Consider the following 24845-nt stretch of genomic DNA (forward strand, 5'->3'; position numbering starts at 1 on the left):
ATTTGTGTTTTATTCTTTTAATTAGATGACTATTTTTTAAAAATGAAACTGTGTGCTGACTCTTACTTTGCCCAGAAAAAAAAGACATGACACTTCTGACAGTTGTAAAATAATAGAACATAAACAAAAAGTAGCAGAAACAGAACAAACTGATAGTTCGAAAGTACAAGAGGTTATTAGTGATTTTTCAAGTATTTCAAGTAGTGGACCTCCTATAAAAATATTTAAAAAGAATTATAAACAAAAGTTTAAAGCCGAATGGCTTAAAGAATTCCAATGTTTAAAAAATTTGAAATTAGAATGTAAAAGAGGCCTATCTTATTGCATATTTTGTATTATAATAAGAGTTTGCAAAGAGGATGTACACTTTTTAAACATTACCAAAATAATGAAATACACAAAATAAATGAAAAATGCAATAATTAACTCCTTCTGTTGAAAAAAGTAATTTCTTAATTAAAAAAAGCCAATAATTAATGATAAAGGAGTCTAAATTGAAAATGATAGCATTTATAACAGAACATAATTTAGCAATAAATCTAATGGTTTATTTCATGCTTCCTAAATTAATTAAAAATGTGTCCAAATTGCAGAAATATCGAGGATGTTAGATATGGCAAGACAAAATCCATTAAAATTTTAAAAGAAATTTTTATGAAGAAATATGGGCGAAAGATGATGGAAATAATGAAGAGTTATTTATTTTCTTTTATTATCGACGAAATTACCGACATGGGAACAAAAAAGTCTCTTGTTGTTGTCAGGCTTTTGATGAAGACAAATGTAAAGTGCAAGACAAATTTTTACACCTCATAGAGCTTGAAAAATGTAATGCAGAATCTATTAAACATCAAAAACAAAACTCTTAAACATTTTGAATATAAATAAAATAACCAATAAAAAATTTGATTAGCTTAGGTACAGACAACGCTTCAGTAATGATGGGATTCAGTAATAAGTGGGGTGAAAGCTCGATTCAAAGCTATTATTCCAGATCTTTATGTATTAGGATGTTCATGTCACTCTTTTCACTTAGCACAAGCTGTGCTTCTGCAGCCTGCTTGAAACTACTCAGAACAATGGAACAATTTACAAGAAATATATTCAATTATTTCAATAATTCTTGCAAAAGATATATATCGAACTTCAAGAATGCCAGACACTTCTTGACATAAAAATTAATAAGTGGTTCAAATGAACTAATCTTTAAAATTCTTCCTTGGGAAGATGAACATCGGCAGAATAACATTTCCAACAGCACTTATAGTTATAGAGATCGTAATCATTTCCTTTTTCTCTGCTGACATCACTAAATCATCTTGCTTTTTTTCCTTTAGCAAAACAATTTTTAAAAGCCGTAAATATACCAAACTCGTTCATGTTTAAATTTAATCCTTTGATGCACGAATTATTCGTTTGAATCAAATTTTCTGAAACTTTGTATACCTAAGGGTTTTTTGGTCGCTGATCACAAATCTGGAGTCAGTTTAGCAAAATTAAATGTGGCGGATCGAATATGGTGTCTTGGGGGAGGAAAGGATGTTGACCCGAGTCTGTAGTGTGGAAAAGTGTTCTTAAAATTTATGGGAAAACGTATGTGCAGTGCGTCAAGAAGGCGCATGTACCTCGTCACTACGAGACCACCCAGAATCTACCCCTAAACGTTGTATGCCTCTTCTTAGATTTTATGATCGCGGACTCGTGAGAATCGTCCGCGACTTGACTGTTAAAAAGTATCTTGGCGCCTGTCTTACGCTTCCAATGACATATAAGGTACAGTAAAAAGAAATCTATTATTTTTGCATTAAATTGAAGGCTTTATTTAGCATAGTTAGAATGATCCGATTTAGGTCAAATATGCATCGTTTTGTTCGATAACTTGTTGCCATTTTGAAGGTAATTTCATTATGCCTCTCTCATAGAAACCCTCGTCCCTATTGGCAAAAAACTGGGACAGTCGATTTTCACAAGCTTCTCTTGAGGCGAATTTTTAACCAGCAAAATCATTCGCCATAGATAGGAACAGGTGATAATCACTTGGTGCCAGGTACGGACTATAAGGTGGATGCTTAAGAACCTCCCAACCAAGCTCCCGGAGCTTCTGGCGAGTCACTATCGATATGTGTGGCCTGGCGTTGTCTTGATGGAACACAATTCCTCTCCTATTGGCCAAAGCTGGCCGCTTCTGGGCGATTGCTTCTTTCAGACGGTCCAATTGTTGACAGTACAGGTCCGAATTAAGAGTTTGGCCGTAGGGGAGCAGCTCATAGTAGATGATTCCCTGCCAATCCCACCAAACACACAGCAAAACCTTCCTGATCGTCAATCCTGGCTTGGCCACCGTTTGCGCCGGCTCATCGCGATTCGACCACGACCGTTTTCGCTTGACGTTGTCGTAAGTGACCCACTTTTCATCACCAGTAACCATTCGCTTCAGAAATGGGTCGATTTTGTTGCGATTCAGCAGCGATTCGCAGATGGAAATTCGGTCCATGAGGTTTTTTTGCGTTAACTTGTGTGGCACTCATACATCGAGCTTCTTTTTGTATCCAGCCTTATTTAAATGGTTCCAAACGGTTTTTTGTGCAATGTTTAGCTCCTGGGCAATCGAAACAGTGCTTACATGACGGTCGGACTCGACGATTTCCATTATTTTATCGACATTTTCAATTGGCCTTCCAGAGCGTGGTGCATCTTTGACATCAAAATTACCGGAACGGAATCGACGAAACCAAAATTGCGCGATATTGACTGTTACAGTATCAGGACCATAAACACTATTCACATTTTCAGCCGCCTGGCTTGCGTTTTCGCCTTTATCGAAGAAAAACTGTAAAATATGGCGTATTTTCTCTTTGTTGGTGTCCATCTTTGACACGCGCTCAAACAATACTGACTCAAGCAATCACAAAACTGTCTCAGAAGTTTTTTTAGTACGAAATCTTATCTTTCTAACGCTATTTGGCGTAACTCGATCGCACTTATACAACGCGAGATACAGATTACTAGAGCCATCTATTGGAAAAATAATAGATTTCTTTTTACTACACCTTATATTTATTAATTTAGCCGCAGTGTCCTAGATGCCCAAACTCGGTGTCTTTTTGGTCCCACCGCTTGTGCACGCGTACCGATTTTTAGTTTCTCTCGGAGCGACATTTACGCGGAGATACTGGATTCTTTGTTTAGTTTTTAGTGTGGGAAAAGAAAAAATTTTTAGTCTTCTGCACTATAACGCTCCACTTGTGCATTACTCGCAGCTGTTTTTTTTTATTTCAACGAATTCCAGATCTGCACGAAAGAAAAGAGTCGTGGGAGTCCACTGGACGTAACAGTTTCATAAAAGCTGAGAAACAATCTGAGCTGGTAGATATATTTTTCTTCCAATAGTTCGGAGTATTAAATTAAAAAGCACGGCAGATTCATAAGCAAGCTTCTAAACTTCGTTTGATGAAAGACCAAACATGTTGCCATTGTAGCGGTTTACTGTCCTTGTTCCTCCGAAAATATTTGACGGACAACTTACATGATCTACAAGACAGTTCGGGGTATTGGAGTTTTTCTTTTTTTTACAATGAACCGAAACAAAGTCAAATAATGTTCTTCTGATATTTGCCTCACGAAACATTGTTTTGAATTAGGATTGTCAATTACAAGTTGAGCAGCTCGCTCCATTACATCATACCTCCCCTGTCAGTTTTTTTTTATATTTTCGCGGCATGATGACCTTTAAAAAAAAACATCAAATAAAAATATTTTTTAGTATACCACAGTATTATAAATTAAATAGTTTTTATGTCTGGTGGGGTAAGTTACAACAATTGTTGCAATCTAAGCGCGACACGTATAACCGCCTCCATAATATAGCCGATATTGCTATATCCGCTTCCGCGGAAAAACGTACGTGCCGACCATCTTGACACCATCGCTATGATCCTAAAAATTGGCCATGAAAACAGAGAATGGACCAAAGTTGCAACCTGCCAAACCGGTAGGGTCCGTGCCATCCCTACTGATATCAATGGAGGTCAAACCGGGACATATGATAGACGTATCGCATTTTACAGTCTATGTGTCTCGACAGTACAAGACCAGATCAGGAGGTGGCACATACAATTTAACGGCGACAGGACAATACGTACGTCTGTTAAGAAGTAGTTCCTCTAATTCAGGCACTGTTTGAGGGAGATAAGATAATGCAGCACTGCACCCCGTTCAAACGCTTCATTTCCGGCAAAACAGCCGGATGCAGTAACTCATGGTCATTTGCAAGTAATGAGGGCGCGATGCGCTCTTTAACTTATAATTATATACTATTAAATATTTATTAAATTTTATTTATGTTAGATTAAGTCAGATATTATTTGTATTATTTAATACATATCATATTATTGAATTTTACATTATATTAAAATGTAAAATTCAATTTCTCTTGTCTTATTCCCCGCCGGATTTGCGATCTAATCTTATTCTGCATTACTAATAAAGCATGCCTCTGATAGGCAGATAGGCGACTCAACTTACTGATGTGTATGTATCAGAAGCAACCTATATATAATCGCTATTAAAAAATCACACTTGCAGTTTTCGCACAATATCATTATTCATATACGAAAATTTTTCGCAATTAAAGTAGAACAAGTCACAATAACATTAAAATGACGTTAAATTGAATCGTAATTGATTAAAAAAATGATTTTTAGTAAACATTGATTTTATCATCATTTTAACATCATGATTTTTTGTTCTGTTTAAATGTTTTTCAATTTATTGTGATAATTTATGATAGATTTTAGAAACATTTCTATTAAAACATTTGATATGGCATATTGCAGAATCCTTTTGGAAAACTTTCCGCAATAATTGGTGCTGTATACGACGCCATTAATGTGACAGATTTATAAACCTGAGTATCTGTCAACTTTAACAGTTAATATCTCGGCTCGCGGAGCAGAGCGACACTTTTTTTACAAGATTTATTCATTTCATATAAAAATGCGTTGAACAAGCCTAATTTTACTGATTTTTGAAGTGCAGTAGCTAAACTGTGTAATTATTCCGATTAGAAACGCGACATTCCGACTGGCGAGTTTCCGACTGTGATTCCATTCATGCGTTTTTGCTATTATGGTTTACGAGCGGAATGAGCTTTCCGCCTATTTCTTTAGATTGGAAACGTAAGCAAAAAGAGAAGGACACGGGAAATGGATTAATAACGACCAATAATGATACAGCAAATATAACTAAACTCAATAAAGTGTTCATTTCCATCGGCATGATGATACCTTAGCACATGTTAAGGTATATTTATACAATCTAGTATGTAACTAGTACTTGTAATACATTTTTATCAGCAAAATAAAGTAAAATATTTTACCAGCCAACGTTAACAACAATAGTTGCATTTTAATGCGCTGTAAACGCAATTTTGTAATACATTACACCGATATAGTTACATACTCATTATATTGCCGTTATAATTTATTATTTATTTCAAATAAATTTTTCTAAAGTACCACGAGAAAAACAATTTCATATAACCTCAAAAAGCTTACCACTTTTACACAGAAAAAAAGATTGGATGCTGCAATAATTTAAATGATAAAATAGAGCATAACATATTTTATTGACTGTAGAAGACAATAAAAACATGCTCTGCCATATTTTTATTAGTGTATGGTAGAAGAAACTATTGGCACATTATCGCTGATTGGTTCTCATTAATTCATTCTGATTGGAATCGACATTTCGACAGCTCGAGAAATACTTTCCGCTCGATTTGGAAACAATCCGAAATGTCCGTAATAACCCATCTAGAGAAAAACGGAAAAATTCCAATCTTTATTTTTGCACGGACGAACAATCCTCATATAAACATAATCATCATTTTTCGCTTATGTTATCCCAATTTTTTGGAAATATGTCGTGATAAGCAAATTCTGAGGGTAGCATTGTTTTCAGCGTCAAAAAGTATTTCGGAAATGGTACTTCGCAATCGACTTCCTTTATGCCAAAAAATAAGAACAATCGTTGATTTAATTGATTTCTTTGTCCCACTCACTTTGTACTTACTATTAAGAGAATTTCGAATTAGTAATTAAAATTCTTTTAAACAATAGATATTAAAACTCATATTCTCCAAAATTAAAAATAGGTTGTTAAAAAAATTTAAACAATGAAATGACCAGTATAACCTAAAAAATAAGACAATGGACAATAATAAAGATAAAATTAGTCACAGGTTTTTTTACAATCCCCTTTATACAACTTTTATCAGAAAAAATCAAAAAATTTTTTTAAAAAGACTTCTTAATACACATGGTACATAAAGAAATTAATAATCTTCAGGGAAGTTCATCAGGGGTCATAAAGACGTTCGTCCCAACCTATCTCACACAGACGTTGTATATAAAATTGATTGTCAAGATCGTGAAGCATCATATGTGGGTCAAACAGGTAGATGTTTGAAGACACGCATAAAGAAACATAGAAATCACATAAATTGGAATACTACAGAGCATTCCGTAATAACAGAACACAGAATTAGTCATCAGCATGATTTTGATTGGAAAAATGTCAAGATTAGACGAAGAAAGGGTGTTTAATAAAAGAATGATTTCGGAAATGATCCATATAAAGCAACAGAAACAGAGTTTGAATTTACAGAATGATATTCTTTAATTCCATTATATATAAATTTGTTTACGAAATTGTGACGTTGTCTTCCCCCTTTTGTTCTTATTTTTATTTTTATTTCAATAATTACATGACTTTATTATTTTAACTCTCATTTCATCTCGACACCACAAGACCTTTACGTCGAGTCGCGAGAAACGCTTACATGTAAGATAAAATTAAAATTCAGATAAATGATTTTAATAATTTTCTAATTTTTTGTTTTTCGGATTTCTTTTGAATTACTACATAGCAAATCTGACAATCTGATGAGCGATTCTACTTATTGACGCAATATATATGACTTTGGTTTTACTTTATGTAAGTTTTTATATTATTATTGTATAAGTTAATATTTTTGATAATTATTTGGCTATTTATTACATAGTTAATTTGGCATTTGGATAAAGAAGAACGAGCTAAATTGTCGGGAATCATCATCTTGGAATTTGCGTTACTTATGTAATTTCTATTTATATTTTATATTGATAAGGACTCGAATTAAAGGGTCGAAACATTTATTTTATTCATTTTGTTACATTTATACGCAAATAAAAAGTTTTTTGTACATCTGAACAGCTTGGCTCATGGCTTTTTTTATATTCTTCACTAATGGGTACTTCGCAAGTCAAAAACAAAATCAATGTCAGACAGTATAACATATTATATTAAAAGTATAATATTTTCAAGTCTTATTATTTTTATAACTTGTATTGCGCAGGAAATCGTTTAGAATAACTAAAGCATTTTATGCGTATTGATTAAATGGAACGATTTCGAAGTGCTGTAATAATAATGCAATTCATGCGTTATATACACAACTCGGAACGCAGTGGAAGTACAAGATTGTAAAAGCAATGCGAAAAATATAACTTTAAATAGTCAAATATCAGGACGCCAAATGGGACCTTTTTATGTCAGGAAATCACGTTTGATTCATTCAATCTATTTTATTAATAATTATTTAAAGAACAACTAACCACGGTTTTTTCTAGGTCATTCAGAAGAATATCTTTAGAAATATCAAGGTCATTAACATCTGTAAAATCGGTTCCTATTATTGCATAATTACTTAATTTTTAATTGATGTAATTGATGTAATAGCAATTAAAATGTTTTAATTGTTATTTGTTTTTAATCCAAAAAATGCTGTAATACATAGATTCTATTTTAAAATAATTTTAGTTTTTTTATTGAAGAGTTTTGAATACAAATTTTTGGCCTATTTCTCAATAATTGTAACTCTTCTATTTCTATAAAACTACAACATAAAGCTTTACTAAATTTGTTGTTTTAAATTAGTGCGATAAAAGTGAAAATGATTTGAGAGTCATAAGCACTCGTTCAGATTTATTCAATCGATTATAATTAAAATACTTACATTCGTAAACATGATTACATCGACTGGAGAAAAAAATGTGTTTATAGTCATAGGTCTTTGCATCATCATCAAGATAATGTTTGTTCTCATATGATGATCGAGATCAGAATTAGGCCATTCGGCAAAGTATATTCCTTTACGAAAGTCATCTCCCTAAACACATAAATCCAAAATAATTAACTTTGAATTATAGTATATAATCATTATTATCAGATTATTATAACTTACCGCATTTATGAGAATAGTGCCATACCATGCGTATGTAAATGTTTGAATCAGTTTTACTGCAGCGAATGACAGAAACGCCAATGCGTTGGATAAATTGAAGTCCACAAACTATTGCGAATATTTTATGATTAATATTATATCAACACATATTTATGTAATATGATATCGTAGTACACGAAATAAAATACTTGCAAGCAGATTTTGTTTCTAAATTTTTAGAAATTGTGCAAAAATTTAATAACTACATAATAAAGTATTTTACTTTAAACAATATAATATAGGACTAAGGACCACTCAGAATGATGTGTGAGTAACAATATTATTATAAACAATCTAAATTCGTAGACGTTTTGACCTCTATCGGATCCTCTTCAATGATAAAAAATAAATTTAAAAATGTAACTGCATAAATTTAAAAATGTAATAAGATATTTTTCTATTCAATCATTAAAATATAGAAAGCGCATGTTGTACTCATATGTTAGAAAGAATAATTGTGGCAAGATACGGCTTAGATTCAAGCAGCTTACATCGGAAATTGTTGTTAGTCGATTGCAGAAATTACATACTTGTATGAGGATATAGCTTGAGCTTTTTCTCAAATTTACAGTGGATTGATACAGTGAAATTAATGTAATAAAGATGCATACATGCTTCATGTTCTTTCTGCAAGTATAAACATAATAATTATCTTCCACTATTAACATTATACTGTACTTAATGGTACCAAAAAATAATTGTCATTATACGACTATATTTTACATTGAAGAAATTGGATGTCAATTATTAAAAATTACAATAAAAAACAAATAATAAATACCTGCTAATTAACTTAGATTGTCCATTAATTGAAAAAAATTGAGTACTAAAAGTAATTATAAAATATAGCAATATCAAACGGGTCTGAAACCTGTCAAACTCTGAGTTGTAATGCTAGAACATTTGATAGCTGAAATGGATTCTGCCATCTAACAAGGGAAGTGGTAATAGAAATGACATAGGAAGGATACTAGGAAGAGGAATTCAATGATGTAAAAAAGGATTGTAAGAGAGGTACATATATGTCAGACAGCGGATCGGTATCTGTCTATCTATTCAACTCTTAGTTTTGCTTTTTAATGTAAATTATTTCAAAAATAATTCTTTTAATAATAAGGCTCATTGTCCAAAATTTCGACTTCTTCCTATTTAAATTCATGATTAAAACTGGATGATCAGAAATTACTGATAGAGATCCTGTTCTCTTGTTAATATCAGATTGATAATAATTTATTTTAATTTGTAATCTTTTTTTTATCTAACCAATATAACTAGCTTTACAATCTGAGCATTCAATTTTATAGACTACACCCTGTTTTGAGAAATGATTTAAACGGTCCTTTCTTTGTGTATAATTTTCTTTAGGTTGTTAAGCATGGTGAAAGCTGTCTTAAGATGTTTATCAAAAGCTATATATAAAGCTTTCAGTGATGGATTTTATAAACTGAATAAAGAAATATTTTTGATTTTTATTAAGTAACCTTGTATTAAGGTGGGAATAGCAGTAGAATTAAACCTTTGTCTAATTACAGAAAAAATAAAAGCAAGTGAATAGTTATTATCTAAAAGAATGCTTATGGTATCTTCGAAATTGTTTTGGTAATATTACAGATGGAAAAGTACAAAAATTCCACCATACCATACACTACATCTTTTTTGTGACGAGTTGGTTCGAATAGAAGCTGAGATACCTATTCGACGTCGATTTCTAACATTTAAATAGATATTTAAAATACAATATTAGTTTTTTCAATCTTAAGTATTTATAACAAACAGCTTGATAGCATTCAACAGAATTTTGTGAAAAGGATCTTGTTACGTCCTATTCTCCATAGAAATATAATTTTACTTTCTCGTTTTTGTCTTTTCATTTCGCGCTGAATTATTATTTTTTTTTATTATTTAATCTCACATCGTCTATTTAAGGCATTTCTATTAATTAATTGCGGATATTCCAGCAGAAAACTTATCAAGCATAGTATGAGTTTGTCATGCCGATACGCGCATCGCGTAAGCCAATCGAACCACCTTCTATACCCCTCGGATTGACCGCGCTTGTAGGAGCTGTTCAGCCCTTCTCCTTCTGCTAAACTAACCGCGCTTATAGGAGCTGCTTAGTTTGTCCTTTCTCAGAATTGACCGCACTCGTAGGAGTTGCTCAATTTTTCCCTTCGTTACTATCTGTTCTTCTGCAATTTATTTCCAATTCTGTTTTTTTTTATGCAATTATTCAACCAACTGCGTCGGTAATGTAAACAAAACATTTTCGATAGAATGGCCAACCAAGAGATTTGCGTTAATTTTAATATAATCAGCATATCAGTTCAGTAATTCAAACTTTAATATGACGTTATATTCTGTTTTGCTAAATCCTTCTCCTTAAAGGATATGATCTGATGAAATGGTTTGAATTGCTCGGATCCATAATCAATTTTCTTGCTAAATGAACACTAATCAATTTGATTTTTGTTGCTATTACAATTTCTCATTGAACTACTACTACTAGATAATGACAGAATTAAAAGTTCACTTTCTAAATTATTCAATCAAATAATTCACAATGTCTCACATTTATAAAGAACTATGCCGACGTCCTTTTCAGGAGGACAGTAACTACTAATTTAAAATCCTAAATCAATTATAGTAGATCAATTATCATAAGGGATTCATCTAGCGATACGCTAGTACTAGCAGTATCATGGTTTGCCGCTGAAACTCGCTCTCACTCTGATCATACCTCCCCTACTTTAATAACCACTCCGTCAATCCTATATCCTGCTCGCGCGCCACGCCGGACCGTCTCTTTCTCTCTCCCCATTCCGCGCTCGGCAGCGATGGGATGCACAATATAACGCCAAAGTATTCAATCCACGGCTATTAGTTATTCTCAACATGAGAATTCGTAACACAACAATTAATTGGTGACAGCGGTAGGATAGTAACGAGAACCGTTGCATCCTAACACAATAATCCATAACGCGAAAATATCTAAATTCGTTACGAGACACGCAGTGACGTAATAATCTTAAAACTGGAACTCAGAGATTTGTATAATTTTTTAAATCAAATTAGATCAAATATTTACAATACATCTAAGAATATTGCTAATATTTTACCATTAACCATCCAAAATGCGTTTTTTATTCATCAAGAAAAAACTTCTAATATTATGTGGTTCAAAAAGCAATATAAGATAGACGAAAAAATCAATAGACTTATTAAGAAAAAGAACTTATTTATTAATTCACCCAATTCAGCCAATTAAATACTCTTATAAGATTCAAAATAATAGCACTGTGATATTCCAATTAATAAATGATACACGGCTTAATTATTGGATCTCCGTTAATGAAAATAATGATAAATTAACTGATTTTCAAAAAAATATGCCTATTTTTCCTAACAAATTTGATACTGTTAATCCGTTAGACAGAGTACATGAGAAATAGTTTGTCAATTTAAGTGATGTTGAAGTTCCACATGATGTCCAATGTTTATTATAACTAGGTATACTGCCTTTGACTTGAAGATAACAAAGAAATACTATAATAGAATTTATAAAACAAATTGAGAACAATGTATCTAATTATCCAAATAATACAGTCAACTACATTAGAAACCATTCGGTTATTATATTAAATAGACTACACATAATAGCTCATCGTTGAATTGTGATGAGATTACATTAATTAAATGGATTGAAACTACTAAAAAATTTATTAAAAGTTACCTGGATTTATTTTTCACTAAGGCAAATAAGAGGAACATCACCATTGCTATTGACGGACTTGTTTATGATCAGAAAATGGAGAATATGCTTTCAGATGAGAACACGTACATGAAAATTGAGAGACACTTCACAAGAAAGCTCACTAATGATTTATGCAATATACTCATAAGATGGAAGATCAAAAAATTTATTGACCAATTAACATATAAAAGGCTTCTCACTACTAATGGAACTATCCCTAGATGTTACGGCGCGCCTAAAATAAATGTTCCGTTGAGATTAATAGTATCTCTGATTAATAGTCCACTTTACAATCTCTTTTGTTTTTTATATTACATCATTAAAGGAAATATTCCAGTAACACATAATTATGTGGAAAATAGCTTCCAATTGGTAAAGAAACTGAAAGGAAGATATTTTGAATAACAATATGACGATAAAAAAGGCAAATGAAAATCGATTCTTTAAAATATAAACGTATAAAAATTATTAATAGGAATTAAATACATACGTAATAGAAAACTGAGATATTATTACATGTTTCTGATCTTGATTTGGAAGATTGAGCCATCAGATATTCTCGTCTTCACACTTAAAATTAGTTACTATTGTCAGAAATAAAAAAACATGCTATAATGTGTTTCAACTTGTGTAGCGATCTTGATGAATGTTGTATGGAAGACATCAATTATTCACAAACGATTTGCTGACCGATTGTTAAGAATTTTGTGAAGATCTATAAAATCACAGTTATTATTTCGTAAGAAAAATACACTGTCCAAATTATTGTTAAAAATATGTAGAAAAATACATCAGTCAATTTAAGATATTTTGAGTCAGATTATATTTTGGCTTCACTGAATGTGATTTCGCTCTTTACTAATATTCCGATTGATTTAGCACAGAAAAGTATAACCAAAAGATGGAATTACATAGCGAATAATACAAAAATAACACGGGAAAAGTTTATAATATATTAAATATTGCTACGAATTTTATTTTTCATTCCACATTTTTTGTCTTTAACGGTTCTACAAACAGATTTATGGCACACTGATAGGATCGCCTTTATCCCCTATTACAGCAGAAATAGCAAGATTTAAAAGAGCAGGCTATGAAGAAGTTGTCATTATAATTGCCTTTATATTATAGATATGTGGATGGCACTATCTTGGCAACGCCATAGTTAAATTACATATTAGACACTTTTAATTCTATGCAAGAAAGATTACAATTCACTATCAAGATTAGTAATAACAGACTTAATTTTTTGGATGTCACAGTGATATTACATGACCATTTTATCATTTTTGACCGATATTCGAAGCCAACGTTATCAGATAGCTATCTCAGTTTCTATTCCATCTTATTTGTTATAAAAAAAGGTGTAGTGTATGATGGACAGAATTTTTTTACTTTTCCATCCGCAATATTACCAAAAAAATTTTGAAGATATCATTCTTTTGGTTGTCTATCCACTTGCTTTTATTTTTTCGGCAATTAGACAAAGGTTCCACTACTATCCTCACCCTAATACAAGGTTACTTAATAAAAATCAAAAATATTTCATTATCCCGTTTATAAAATCCATCTTTGAGAGCTTTATGCTTATGCTTTGTTTGTCAAGAGCTTTATGCTTATAGCTCTTGACAAACATCTTAAGACAGCTTTCACCATACCTAACACCTTAAAGAAATTTATACGCAGGGGAAAGGACTGTTAAATCATTTCTCAAACAAGGTGTAATCTATAAAATTGAATGCTCAGATTGTGAGGCTAGTTATGTTGGTCAGACAAAAAGGAGATTCCAAACTAGAATAAATAAACATCGATCTGATATTAACAAGAGAACAGAGTCTCCATCAATAATTTTTGACTATCATACTAGTTTTAATCATGAATTCACATGAGAAAAAATCAAAATTTTGGACAAGTTTTATAAAAAAAAATTATTTCTGAAATAGTATTAAAAAGCAAAAGTATGGATTGAATAGACAGACAGATACTGATCCGCTGTCTGATATATCCACTTCTCTTACAATCGTTGAATTCCCCTTCCTAATATCCTTTCTACATCATTTCTACTCGTACTATTTCCCTTATTAGATGGCAGAATCATTTCAACTGTCGAATGTTTTAGCATTACATTTCAGAGTATTCGACAGTATTGAGATCCGTTTGATATTACTGTATTTTATAATATACTTTTTGTACTCAATTTTTTTTAATTAATTTGGACAATTTAAGTTAATTAACAGGTATTTACTATTTATTTTTTGTTGTAATTTTTAATAATTGACGTTTAATTTTTTTAATGTAGTTATATAATGACACAATTATTTTTAATATAGTTGTAAAGGGTGTCCCAAAATTAACGCAAGATTTGAATTTGCCGCTATTTGTGCAGTAAAGTGTTGGCAACCCAAAAAAAAAACAATTTAACAGCTGACAGTTTAGGGTTAGTGAAAATGGAGCGTTACACGATAGAACAACGTGTGTTCATTATTCAACAAATGGATGCTGATTTTTCGAGCAAAATCATCCTAAGCGATGAAGCACATTTTCACCTTGATGGCTTTGTTAATCGCCAAAATTGCCGCTTTTGGGGTACGGAGAACCCACATGTGATTGTCGAAAAACAAATGCATCCACAACGTGTCACTGTTTGGTGTGGATTTTGGGCTGGAGGCATCATTGGACCATACTTTTTTGAAAATGAGGCTGGTCAAGCAGTGACTGTTACTGGTGCTCGATATCGCTACATGATAACACAGTTCTTTCTGCCGAAATTGGATGATATTGATGTGGCCAATATGTGGTTTCAACAAGACGGTGCCACATGCCATACAGCTCGTGAAACAATTCAGTTACTGCATGAGACGTTTCCAGGTCGTGTACTCTCTCGTTTAGGTGATCAGAATTGGCCCCCTAGATCGTGTGATTTAACACCATTAGATTTCTTTTTATGGGGTTATTTGAAATCACAGGTCTATGTCAACAAGCCCACAATCACCCGTGCATTAAAGGAGGAGATTCAACGCTGCATCAACGAAATTCAGCCACATTTATGCAAAATGGTCATGGAAAATTTCGATAAACGAGTGCGTATGTGCATGCAAAGCCGTGGAGGCCATTTGCCCGATGTGTTATTCCACAAATAACCCTATCCTATGTACTTTATGATTCAATAAAAAAATAACAATCAAAAGACTAAAAACTGTGTTTTCTATTTAATTCAAATCTTGCGTTAATTTTGGGACACCCTTTATAATGACACAATTATTTTTTGGTATCATTAAGTACAATATAATGTTATTAGTGTAAGGTAATTATTGTTTGTTATAGTTGCAAAAAGAACATAAATGTAGCATGTATGCAACTTTATTACATTAATTTCACTGTATCAACTCATTGTAAATTTGAGAAGAAACTTACATAATAGATCTCATACGAATGTGACTTCTGAATTCGACTAACAACAATTTCTGATGTAAGCTGCTTGAATCTAGGCCGTATCTTGCCACAATTATTCTTTCCAATATGCAAGTACAACATGCGCTTTTTATATTTTAATGATTGAACATCTTGCGTAGTTACCTATAACATTTTAATTTATTTTTAACATTGAAGAGGACCCGATAAGTTCGAATCGTCTATACGAATTTAAATTGTTTATAATATTATAATATTGTTACACATTATCCTGTGAGCGGTTCTTAGCTCTATATATTATATTGTTTAATTTATTTAATTATATGAACTGTTTTTATTTATTGTATTTTACTTTAACATTTTGACTGCCAAACCGATTTTAACAACTGATTTTGCTTAATAAATCTAGCATATTATTTTAATACTTTATTTAGGACAAGAATCAAAGTAGATTGATCGAATAGCCGGAATTCAGTCGAGAAGCAAAAAAGTGAACGCGAAATTTTTAACATATTATTAAAGTAGATATATTCTTTATTTTGAACACAGAGATATAATTTCAATAATAGTATCAATGAAAGGTTGTATTATTTGCAATGTGGATTTATAATTATTTAAAATATTAATTTAATGTTCGAAATCTGCTGGCGAGATGAAAATAGGAGCGCAAGTACGGAAATTTGATCTAAAAAATTTGATCTAAGACCATCTGCTCTGAAGAAAATTTGATCAAACGGCGAGTTGATGTAAAAGAGATTTGATCTGATGACGAGTTGATCTAAAAGAGATTTGATCTAACGGCGAATTAATCTAAAGGAGATTTGATTCAATGGCAAGTTGATATAAAGAAAATTTGGTCTAAACAGGTGAACTTCCGATTAATTTTTTAAATATAAGTCTAGAGAATCTCGCTTTATATAAATTTTGCTCTGATTCGTTTCAATACTTTGATGACTGAACTTTCGAAAACGCCCGATTATCATAAATTTATTCTAAATGACATCAAATAAATGCCCTTAAATAGATTTTATCGATACAAAGATTGAATGCCAAAAAAGTTTACACAAAGTTATGTACCGCACATAATTTTCCACATAAAGCGACTTCCATCTCACTTCCACGGAATGATGCGAGGGATTGATAGAATAGGCCTGGAGGTGGCTCCCCATAAAACGGAGGTTACGTTCTTTTATAAGAGGGCCTCCAGGAAGCCTCCCACAGAAGTGCAGGTTGGTGCAGTCCCTCTCGACGCATCAAGGTGAGCTCCACATAAAGTACTTGGGATTCACCTTGGATGGGCTCTGGAGATTCGAAGAGCACTTTAAGAGTGTCACCCCCAAGGCAGGTTGGCGAACATGCTGATTCACCTTCTACCCAACGTTGATAATCCGCGCAAAAATTCGGCGCCTGTATGCGACCATTTTCGATTCAGTGGTTCTTTACGGAGCATCGGTGTAGACTTTGGCTGTGGCCGAAAACAGCCGCATAAAGCGACTAGTTTATTCCGCGCAGCGAAAAATCGCCCGGATCTACAGGACTGTGTCCCATATAGCGGTAACGATCCTCGACTCCTATAGATCTGGTCGCCGAGAAACGCGCAGAAGTCTATTGGAGTATCAGGCGGCCAGGGAACGGGGAGTAAAGATAACAGCGAAGAGCGTAGATTTCTACAGAATAGAGCAAAAGGGACGACAATTCGGGAGTGAAAGAAGCTACTCCTGATTCCGTCGATCCCCGGCCACTGGACCGATGGCACTTCGGCCATCCAGCCTCATCTGCGCAAATGAATAGAGGGATGGACTAATATATTGTCTGGTGTAGATCTTCACGGGGCATACTTCGGGAAGTACTTGCAGGGGATTTGAAAAGACCCTACACCTTTGTGTTGGCACTGCGGAGCGGTAGAGGATTCAGCGCTCCATACCCTGGTTAATTGTCCTGCCTGCATGACGGAGCGCCGAGCCTTCAGAGATATCATGGTGGGAGGGAGGAGGATCTCTCCCTCTCAAACATCGTAGGCAGGATAATCGAGAGCAAGGAATATTATAAGGCGGTTCTTCACTTCTGCGGCACAATCAAATCACAGAAGGAGGACGAAAGGGAGAGATGAGAGGAAAATCTCCTCTTCCCCCACTGGATAAATGAAGGAGAGGCATAAAACGCCTCTCAGCTCACCTTAGGCAATAGGGCGCAAGTTCCGACTATCTCGCGTTCTGGGAGTGTAGGGGAAAAGAGGAATGATCAGCCCCTCTTCCGCTATAGAATAGTTAAAACATGCGGCCGACATCGACGCACAAGCATCAACGACGGGGAGGATTGGAAGTATACCACTGATGATCTCCGGTCCCCATCCTTTCTAAGTGGAGTCAGAAATGATCACGGTAGAGTTTTTAGCGGGTAGGCCATGTCATTGGACTCCTCCACGTGGAGACATGAATATTGAATGCCGCACTATCTCCGAGTTCAGCGCATCTTGGGGGTGTTTTCCCCTCCATGATGAGAAGATTTCTTCAAAGATCGTTGCTTCTTGGAGGGGTATAAGATTTTTCTCACCTAAAAAAAAAGGGGGACGCGAAATAACTTCCACCCCACCTTCCCTCCTGCTACGGGGCGCACTACTTCATAATGATAATTTAATGCTAATCAGTAATATTTACTTTAGCAGTAAAACTATATTAATTAATCTTCTTTTTCTGAAATTTTAGCGAAGTTCTGTTAAATTTCATTGAAGTTTTACTGAAAAATATTTAAAAATAAAAAATAATTTTAGCGAAATTCTTCCACTAGTAGGTATTTTTTAAACGATTTTTAGATCAAAAATGTTTACACCGATGTGTCATTAAATTAAATCGCTGTTAGATCAAATCTCCTTTAGATCAACTTACCATTAAACCAAATACACTGAGCAACAAAATTAACGCAACACCTGTTCACTCTGCAAAAATAGGCAAATTTCAAGATACAATACAATAACTTCGTCAAAAATTGTCGTATAGGGATGTTTAAAAAAGCATTTTACAGGTAGAAATCTCTACTTTTCGGATCGCTACTTAAAAAAACGGTCTCATGGAAATTTCATGAAGTTACGCAAACATAAATGAAGATATATCAGACCTTAAAATTTTTTATGAAATTTGCGAAGCTCCACGAAATAGAATAAAAATTGTATACAAATGCGATTTACAAAATTCGAAAGAGCAAATCTTTACCTTTAGTTTAATTTTTTACGAAGTTCCGTACGATTTTTTTCATCGAGTTATTCAATGTTGAAGCAAAAGGACCATTTTTGCTTCAACGTTGAATAACTCGATGAAAAAAATCATACGAAGCTTCGTAAAAAAGTAAATTAAAGGTAAAGATTAGCTCTTTCGAATAATATGAATCGCATTTGTATATAATTTTTATTCCACTCCATGGAGCTTCGCAAATTTCATAAAAAATTTTGAGGTCTGATATATCTTCATTTATGTTTATGTAACTTCATAAAATCTCTATGAGACCGTTTTTATAAGTAGCGATCCGAAAAGTAGAGGTTTCTACCTGTAAAATGCTTTTTTAAATATCCCAATTTTAAATATGACAATTTTTGACGAAGTTATTGTATCTTGAAATTTGCCTATTTTTGCAGAGTAAACAGGTGTTGCGTTAATTTTGTTGCTTAGTGTATTTTAGATCAAATGTTCTTAGCATAAATTGGTTTAGATCAAATTCCGTAAATCGTTGTATTATTTTCAATATGTATTTAATGTTATTTAAAATATTGATTTAATGTTTGAAATTGAGAGCTGGCAAGATGAAAATGGGAGTATGAGCCATGGTGGAATCAGAAAGGTGAAACATTCCGAAAGATGCGCAGTAGATAGTGAAATACTGATAGCATTTGATTGGTCAAAATTTGTCCCATTCTTGCCTCACCATGAGCAATGTTTCACCTTTTTGATTCTACTATGGTATAAACGTAAATGAAATTATGGGTTCCATTTTTGGCCGGCAAACTATTATAACAACATAGGATTCCATTTAGTTGCCACACTAAAAAAAAATTCATGAAATTTGAATAAATATTTGTTTATATAGTACCAATGGGACAATTTATTTAAAGTAAATAAATATTCATTTAATTCAAACGATTACACTTAATTTAAGTATTATTTTTTAAATTCGAATAAATAACATACTTATTTTCTGCAAATAGTCCCACTGGTACTGGCTAAACAAATATTTATTTAAATATCGTAAATTCGTTTTTTAGTGTAAGGTGGATATATCTTTCTTGATTATTTGTAATATTTGTATAGACCATGTAATTGTAGAATGGAATGTGAATATTTCTATTTAATTTATTACATGTTATGCGTGTAGGATTTTGATAAACCCGCTATTATTAAATGTATCTAATTCGCGATGCACGGACAATGACTATCAATCTGGCCACGACACATGCTCGCCTGCGATTAACTCGCGTTCTTCTTTGTCATACACTGGCGCCTAACGCTCTGGTAGTTAAGGGTTCTAGGAACCCGCGCCTGCATTCGGCCATTCCTGCTACTCTTCCGTCCCTGAAGAGTAATATGAATACGGCTTTATATCGTCCACTAATGACGACATTATCCAAGATTCTTCCCCATCGGCTTTTTTGATTACTTTGTAGCGATCGTTCCCTTTTCATTTGGAAATAAAGACCGAGATACTTGTCTCTTTGATTTTCTGTCCCGGCCCGTGCTGCATCCGTTTAATGGCAACGAGATCGCCCTCATTGTATTGAATTGCCGGCTTGCACCTGTTGTGCCTGATTGTGTGCGCGTCGATTTTCGCCTTGAATTCGAACGATGTCCTGTGCCAGTTTCCTCAATTCTCGTTATCCTTCGTCAAAGACCGACTCTAATTCAATAAGTGATAATACAATAATTCCGGATCTTTTTTTCTCCGTATTTTAACACTAAAAAGGACTTCAAACGGGCTAGTTTCCATGCTTTTTTGGTAAGTATTATTGATCGCTGTTTGTACTCTATATATGTACTTGAATCACTTATCCGAATAGTCATGAAACAGCTTGGTAAGGATGGGTATAATGATATGATTCACCTTCTCAACTTGACCGTTTTCTCTACGTACGCCTGTAGTGATCAGGATGTGCTCGATGTTTTCTTCTCTACAATAACTTTGAAAGTCGTTCGACATAAACACCAAATCTCGATCGCTGATTATTCGACCATCAACAACAACAAAATATTTATACAACTTCGATGTCGTCATTGATCCGAGATGATCCACATGATACATTGATAGCGGAGTATCCGCCTTTGATATTAGCCTCCTAAGCTCACTCTCCTTTTTTTCTCATTTCTTCTGAACAAGAATACATGGTACAGCAGCTTACAGTGCTTTTTGATTTTTTCCTTTAGTTTGGGGATGTATTAATTCTAAATATTTTCTTAATCCCGGTCGGTAAAATGGTCGTTGTCATGTGTTTTGCGAATTATATCATGATGCATGCTGGAAGATGACACAATGATGTTTTTGTCCCTTACTCTCTTCATCAGAATACCATTCTTACAACTACAGTCCTCGTAGGATTCTTTTTCTAAGACCTTTTTAATGGATCCTCTTCTTTTCATCTTGTTGTTTGCGAATTATCGGCGTGAGTCTATCATTTACGATCATTATTGGATAGCGACTGAGTGCGTCAACATGTCGGAGACGAGTTCCTGAGCGATGCTCAATCTTATAGTCAACTAGATCTAGTCCTTCTAGATCAACGCCCATCTTATGACCTTTGGCGAAATGTCGACTTTACTTAAAGTCTTCTATAATGCGGAACAATTGGTGATGATCCTGAACTTGATGCCCAACAGATAAATTCTGAACTTCTTGACAATTGCCATAATAGCTAGAGCCTCTAGCTCGTAGGAATGATACTTCCTTTTCGCATCAGTTATCTTACGATTCTTGTAATACACCGGGGAGATCCTCCTCCTTTTGCTTTTGTAAGAGCACAGCCCCGTATCTTTCCTTCCTGGCATTGTTGTATAGCTCTGTGATTACATCGAGTTAATAAATTTGGAGTATCGATTCTGTCGTCAATTTCTCTTTCAACTACTGGAATAATTGTCGTTGTTCTTCCCCATATCGGAACTTTTAATTTTCCTTAAGGATGTCCGATAAAGGCTTTGCAATTCTCGCGTAATCCCATATAAATTTACGGAAATATCCTGTAAAATCTAGAAAGCTATAGATAGTGGATACTAGGAATCTTTTCACACTTTTTACTTCCATCGGTGAGGAAACCAATGTGTTTTCTATCACGTGTTCCAAGTATTCGATACGTCTCTGAAAGAACTTCTCCCAATTGATGACGAGTCCCCTTGCAACGGTAAGCGTCTCCTTCAAGTTCGCCAGCGCTTTGGCTTCGGTTTTTCCGGTATTATTAAGTCATCCATATATGTAAACACGATGTTCCTTCGATTGAGGTCGCGAAAGACTTCATCAATAAACCGCAGAAATGATATAGGGCTATTGCATAATCCGAACGGAGTCTTGAGGAATTTATATTGACCGTCGGGTGTGACAAACGAGGAGTACTGACGACTTTCGGCAGCGATCAGCACCTGGAAAAAGCTGTTCTTCAGATCTAGCACTGAGAAAACTTGAGCTAATGTATCGATGCGATCATCGATTAAAAGCATGGGGAACCTATCACGGAGTATTTTCTGGTTCAATTGCCGGTAAACCACACAAATCCAGTATGTTCCATTTTTTTCGATACGGTTACGACTGGGCTTGACTATCTGCTGCTGCTTTGCTGTATGACATCATCACGCAATCAATCTTTAAGTTATGCATTCAGGATGGTCTTCTTCTTTACCGCTAATCGACGAGGCTTCAAACAGACTGGCGTCTCATTTTGTAGTATAATCTTCGTCTCGATACTGGTCTGATTGTTCTGCTTCGATACGTAGTTGTTAATTAGCTGCTGTATCTGATAGCGATACTGTTCGGCGACATCTGTGTGGTTCACTTGCGTATAGTTTACTGCGCTTAGTTTCCTTACCGCTTCCCTTGGCCCTTACTTCCGTTTCCATCTTCCTTACGATTGCCTTTAACTTTATCCTCCTTTCTCTTTTCCTTTTCGCAATTGTTATCTTCGCTATTTTCTTTTTCTTCTTCGTTACTGTTGTTTTTTCCGTTATTCTTCTTTTTCTTTTCTTTTTTATTGTTGTCCTCTCTTTTCTTTTCTTCTTTACTGTTGTTATCTTTGTTACTTTCCTCTTTTTTTCTTCTTCTTTATTATCATCGTGCTTTACTGTTCTCCTTTCTATTTTCTTCTTCATTGTCCTTGTTATCTTCTTTTTTTCTTTCTTCTATGTCTTCCTTCTTAGTATCGTACTCCAACTTCTTCACTGGAAAGCATGTCGCCCTTCATTCAAATATCCATCTGCCTTGTTAATCCTTTTCCTAGCAACATCCTCTCATCCATTGCGTTGTCAGACATCACGTGTATTTCTGTCTTGTACCGATCATTAGATTTGCCCGAAAAATACTAATCGGCGTTACCTGAGATCTACCTAGTCCATAGAGCGAATGGGATATCGTATTAATGCATGAGCTACCAATCTGCTGATATTCGCTATACTTCAGTAGCGTACAGTGGGTTCCGATATCCATCATTGATATTATATTATTGGCGTTTATTACGATCGTTATCTCGTCATCTATTGGTACGCGGTCGCTCACATTTATCACGTTCACCTTCCGATTTTTCTTTGTTATCTCATTAAAGTTGTCACATTTCGCTGCAAACTGATGTGTCCAAACTGATTGCACTTAAAGCATTTCGGTCCTTTGTCTTTATGAACAATCACGTGCTACTCACTGGATCCACAGCTAAAGTATCTTGTCTCCTTCCGTTTCTTTTGATTAGCTTTTTTTTCACTCTTATCTGCGTTTTTCCTTTAGCAGCTTTAGGTTACTCCTTTCGTAATTTCTTGTCCAACTTCTTCTTTATTAGATCGAAGTGTTCTAAATTTTTCCTCAATTGTGTCAGGGTATCTGCTCCAGAAGATTCTTTTATTATTCTCCTCGTCAAGTATTCTATTGATAATATATTGAATAAGTGCTTCTTTCTCTATGTCGCCTTTACTCGCTATCGTCTACATCGCGTACATATATTGTTGCGGTATCTCATTTGATTGTCTTTTTCATTTAATCAGCTGTACATGTACTATAGCTCTGTTATGCTTTGTTTCGAACTCATTCAACAGGCGCTTTTTCATCAATCTCTAGATAGTTATTCCTTTCTGTAGCGACATAAACTGTTTTTACTGAGCCTTGTAACAGCTTATTATTAAATGTATGTAATTCGTAATATACGGACAATTGACTGTCGATCTGACCACGACACACACTCGCTTGCGACTAACTCCCTCTCGCGTTCTTCCGTTGTACACGGTGCCTGACGCTCTGGCAGTCAGGGGCATACTAGGAACCCGCGCCCGCATATGTAATGTAATTATGATTCATACTCTTATGGTGAATTCAAGAAGAAATTTTATCATATTTGAAACTGTTGGAAATTTTAAGAAGATTGTTGCGCAGTCACATGGTTTATTTGGGAATCAGTAAATTTGACAATCTGTAAAATTTTATTTCTAGTTCCCAAGAGGATCACGTCACTGTGCTATAACTTTGAAGTTTCCAATACTTTGAAATATGACGGAATTTTATGTCGAGTTTTCTACTAGATAAAGCTTAATTATATAATCATATAGCGTGCAACAAGTTAAATGGAAATATTCACATTTTGTACAATCACATGGTCTGCATAAGTAGATAAAATTTTACCTTTACATAGCCTACCTCAAATTGCTTTCAACCGACCTTGATGTTGATCTTAACCTTCAAGAAAGTTAAGATCATTAACATGCTTCTTATTAAAAGTTATTAACAAATAAAGTTAATAATATATTTCAATAACATTTCATCATTTACACGTTACTAATTGTACAGGATTATTGATTGAATACAAAGAAGCTATTATTTCGACTACTTATAGTATTCGTTTATTAAAATTGTATTATCTTTTGAATAAGAATTCTGTTGTATAGTATATGTATAGCCACATGTAACCCATAGAAAACGAAAGAGACTGAATAACTTATACAAAAATAATTTTAGGAGAAAACAAAAACAGGACGATTTTTGTTGAGAGGGGGATATCTTTTGACGTATAATTCTTACTCTCAATTTTGACTTCCTAAGCGGAGGTACCAATCCTTAAAAAATTGCAAATGGGAAGAAGGGTCAGATGACAAATCATTAGAAAAGTCTTTTAATTCCTTACATTTCTATGTTTAATTTTTT

The 24845-nt window shown here is 33.9% G+C and overlaps 1 protein-coding gene across 1 annotated transcript in view; it reads right to left on the reverse strand.

Moving 5' to 3' along the window:
- Window positions 1-24845, reverse strand: part of LOC108745808 (odorant receptor 46a-like) — a 215418-nt gene that overhangs the window by 41257 nt on the left and 149316 nt on the right. The window contains exons 3-4 of the mRNA XM_018482177.1: window positions 8285-8392; window positions 8057-8209 (exon numbers count right to left, since the gene is read on the reverse strand). Of these exons, the coding sequence (XP_018337679.1) occupies window positions 8057-8209; window positions 8285-8392 (261 nt within the window). The remainder of the gene's footprint in view (window positions 1-8056; window positions 8210-8284; window positions 8393-24845) is intronic.

The sequence above is a fragment of the Trachymyrmex septentrionalis genome, unplaced genomic scaffold (assembly GCF_001594115.1).
Source record: "Trachymyrmex septentrionalis isolate Tsep2-gDNA-1 unplaced genomic scaffold, Tsep1.0 scaffold149, whole genome shotgun sequence".
In the NCBI taxonomy this organism is placed as follows: Eukaryota; Metazoa; Arthropoda; class Insecta; order Hymenoptera; family Formicidae; genus Trachymyrmex; species Trachymyrmex septentrionalis.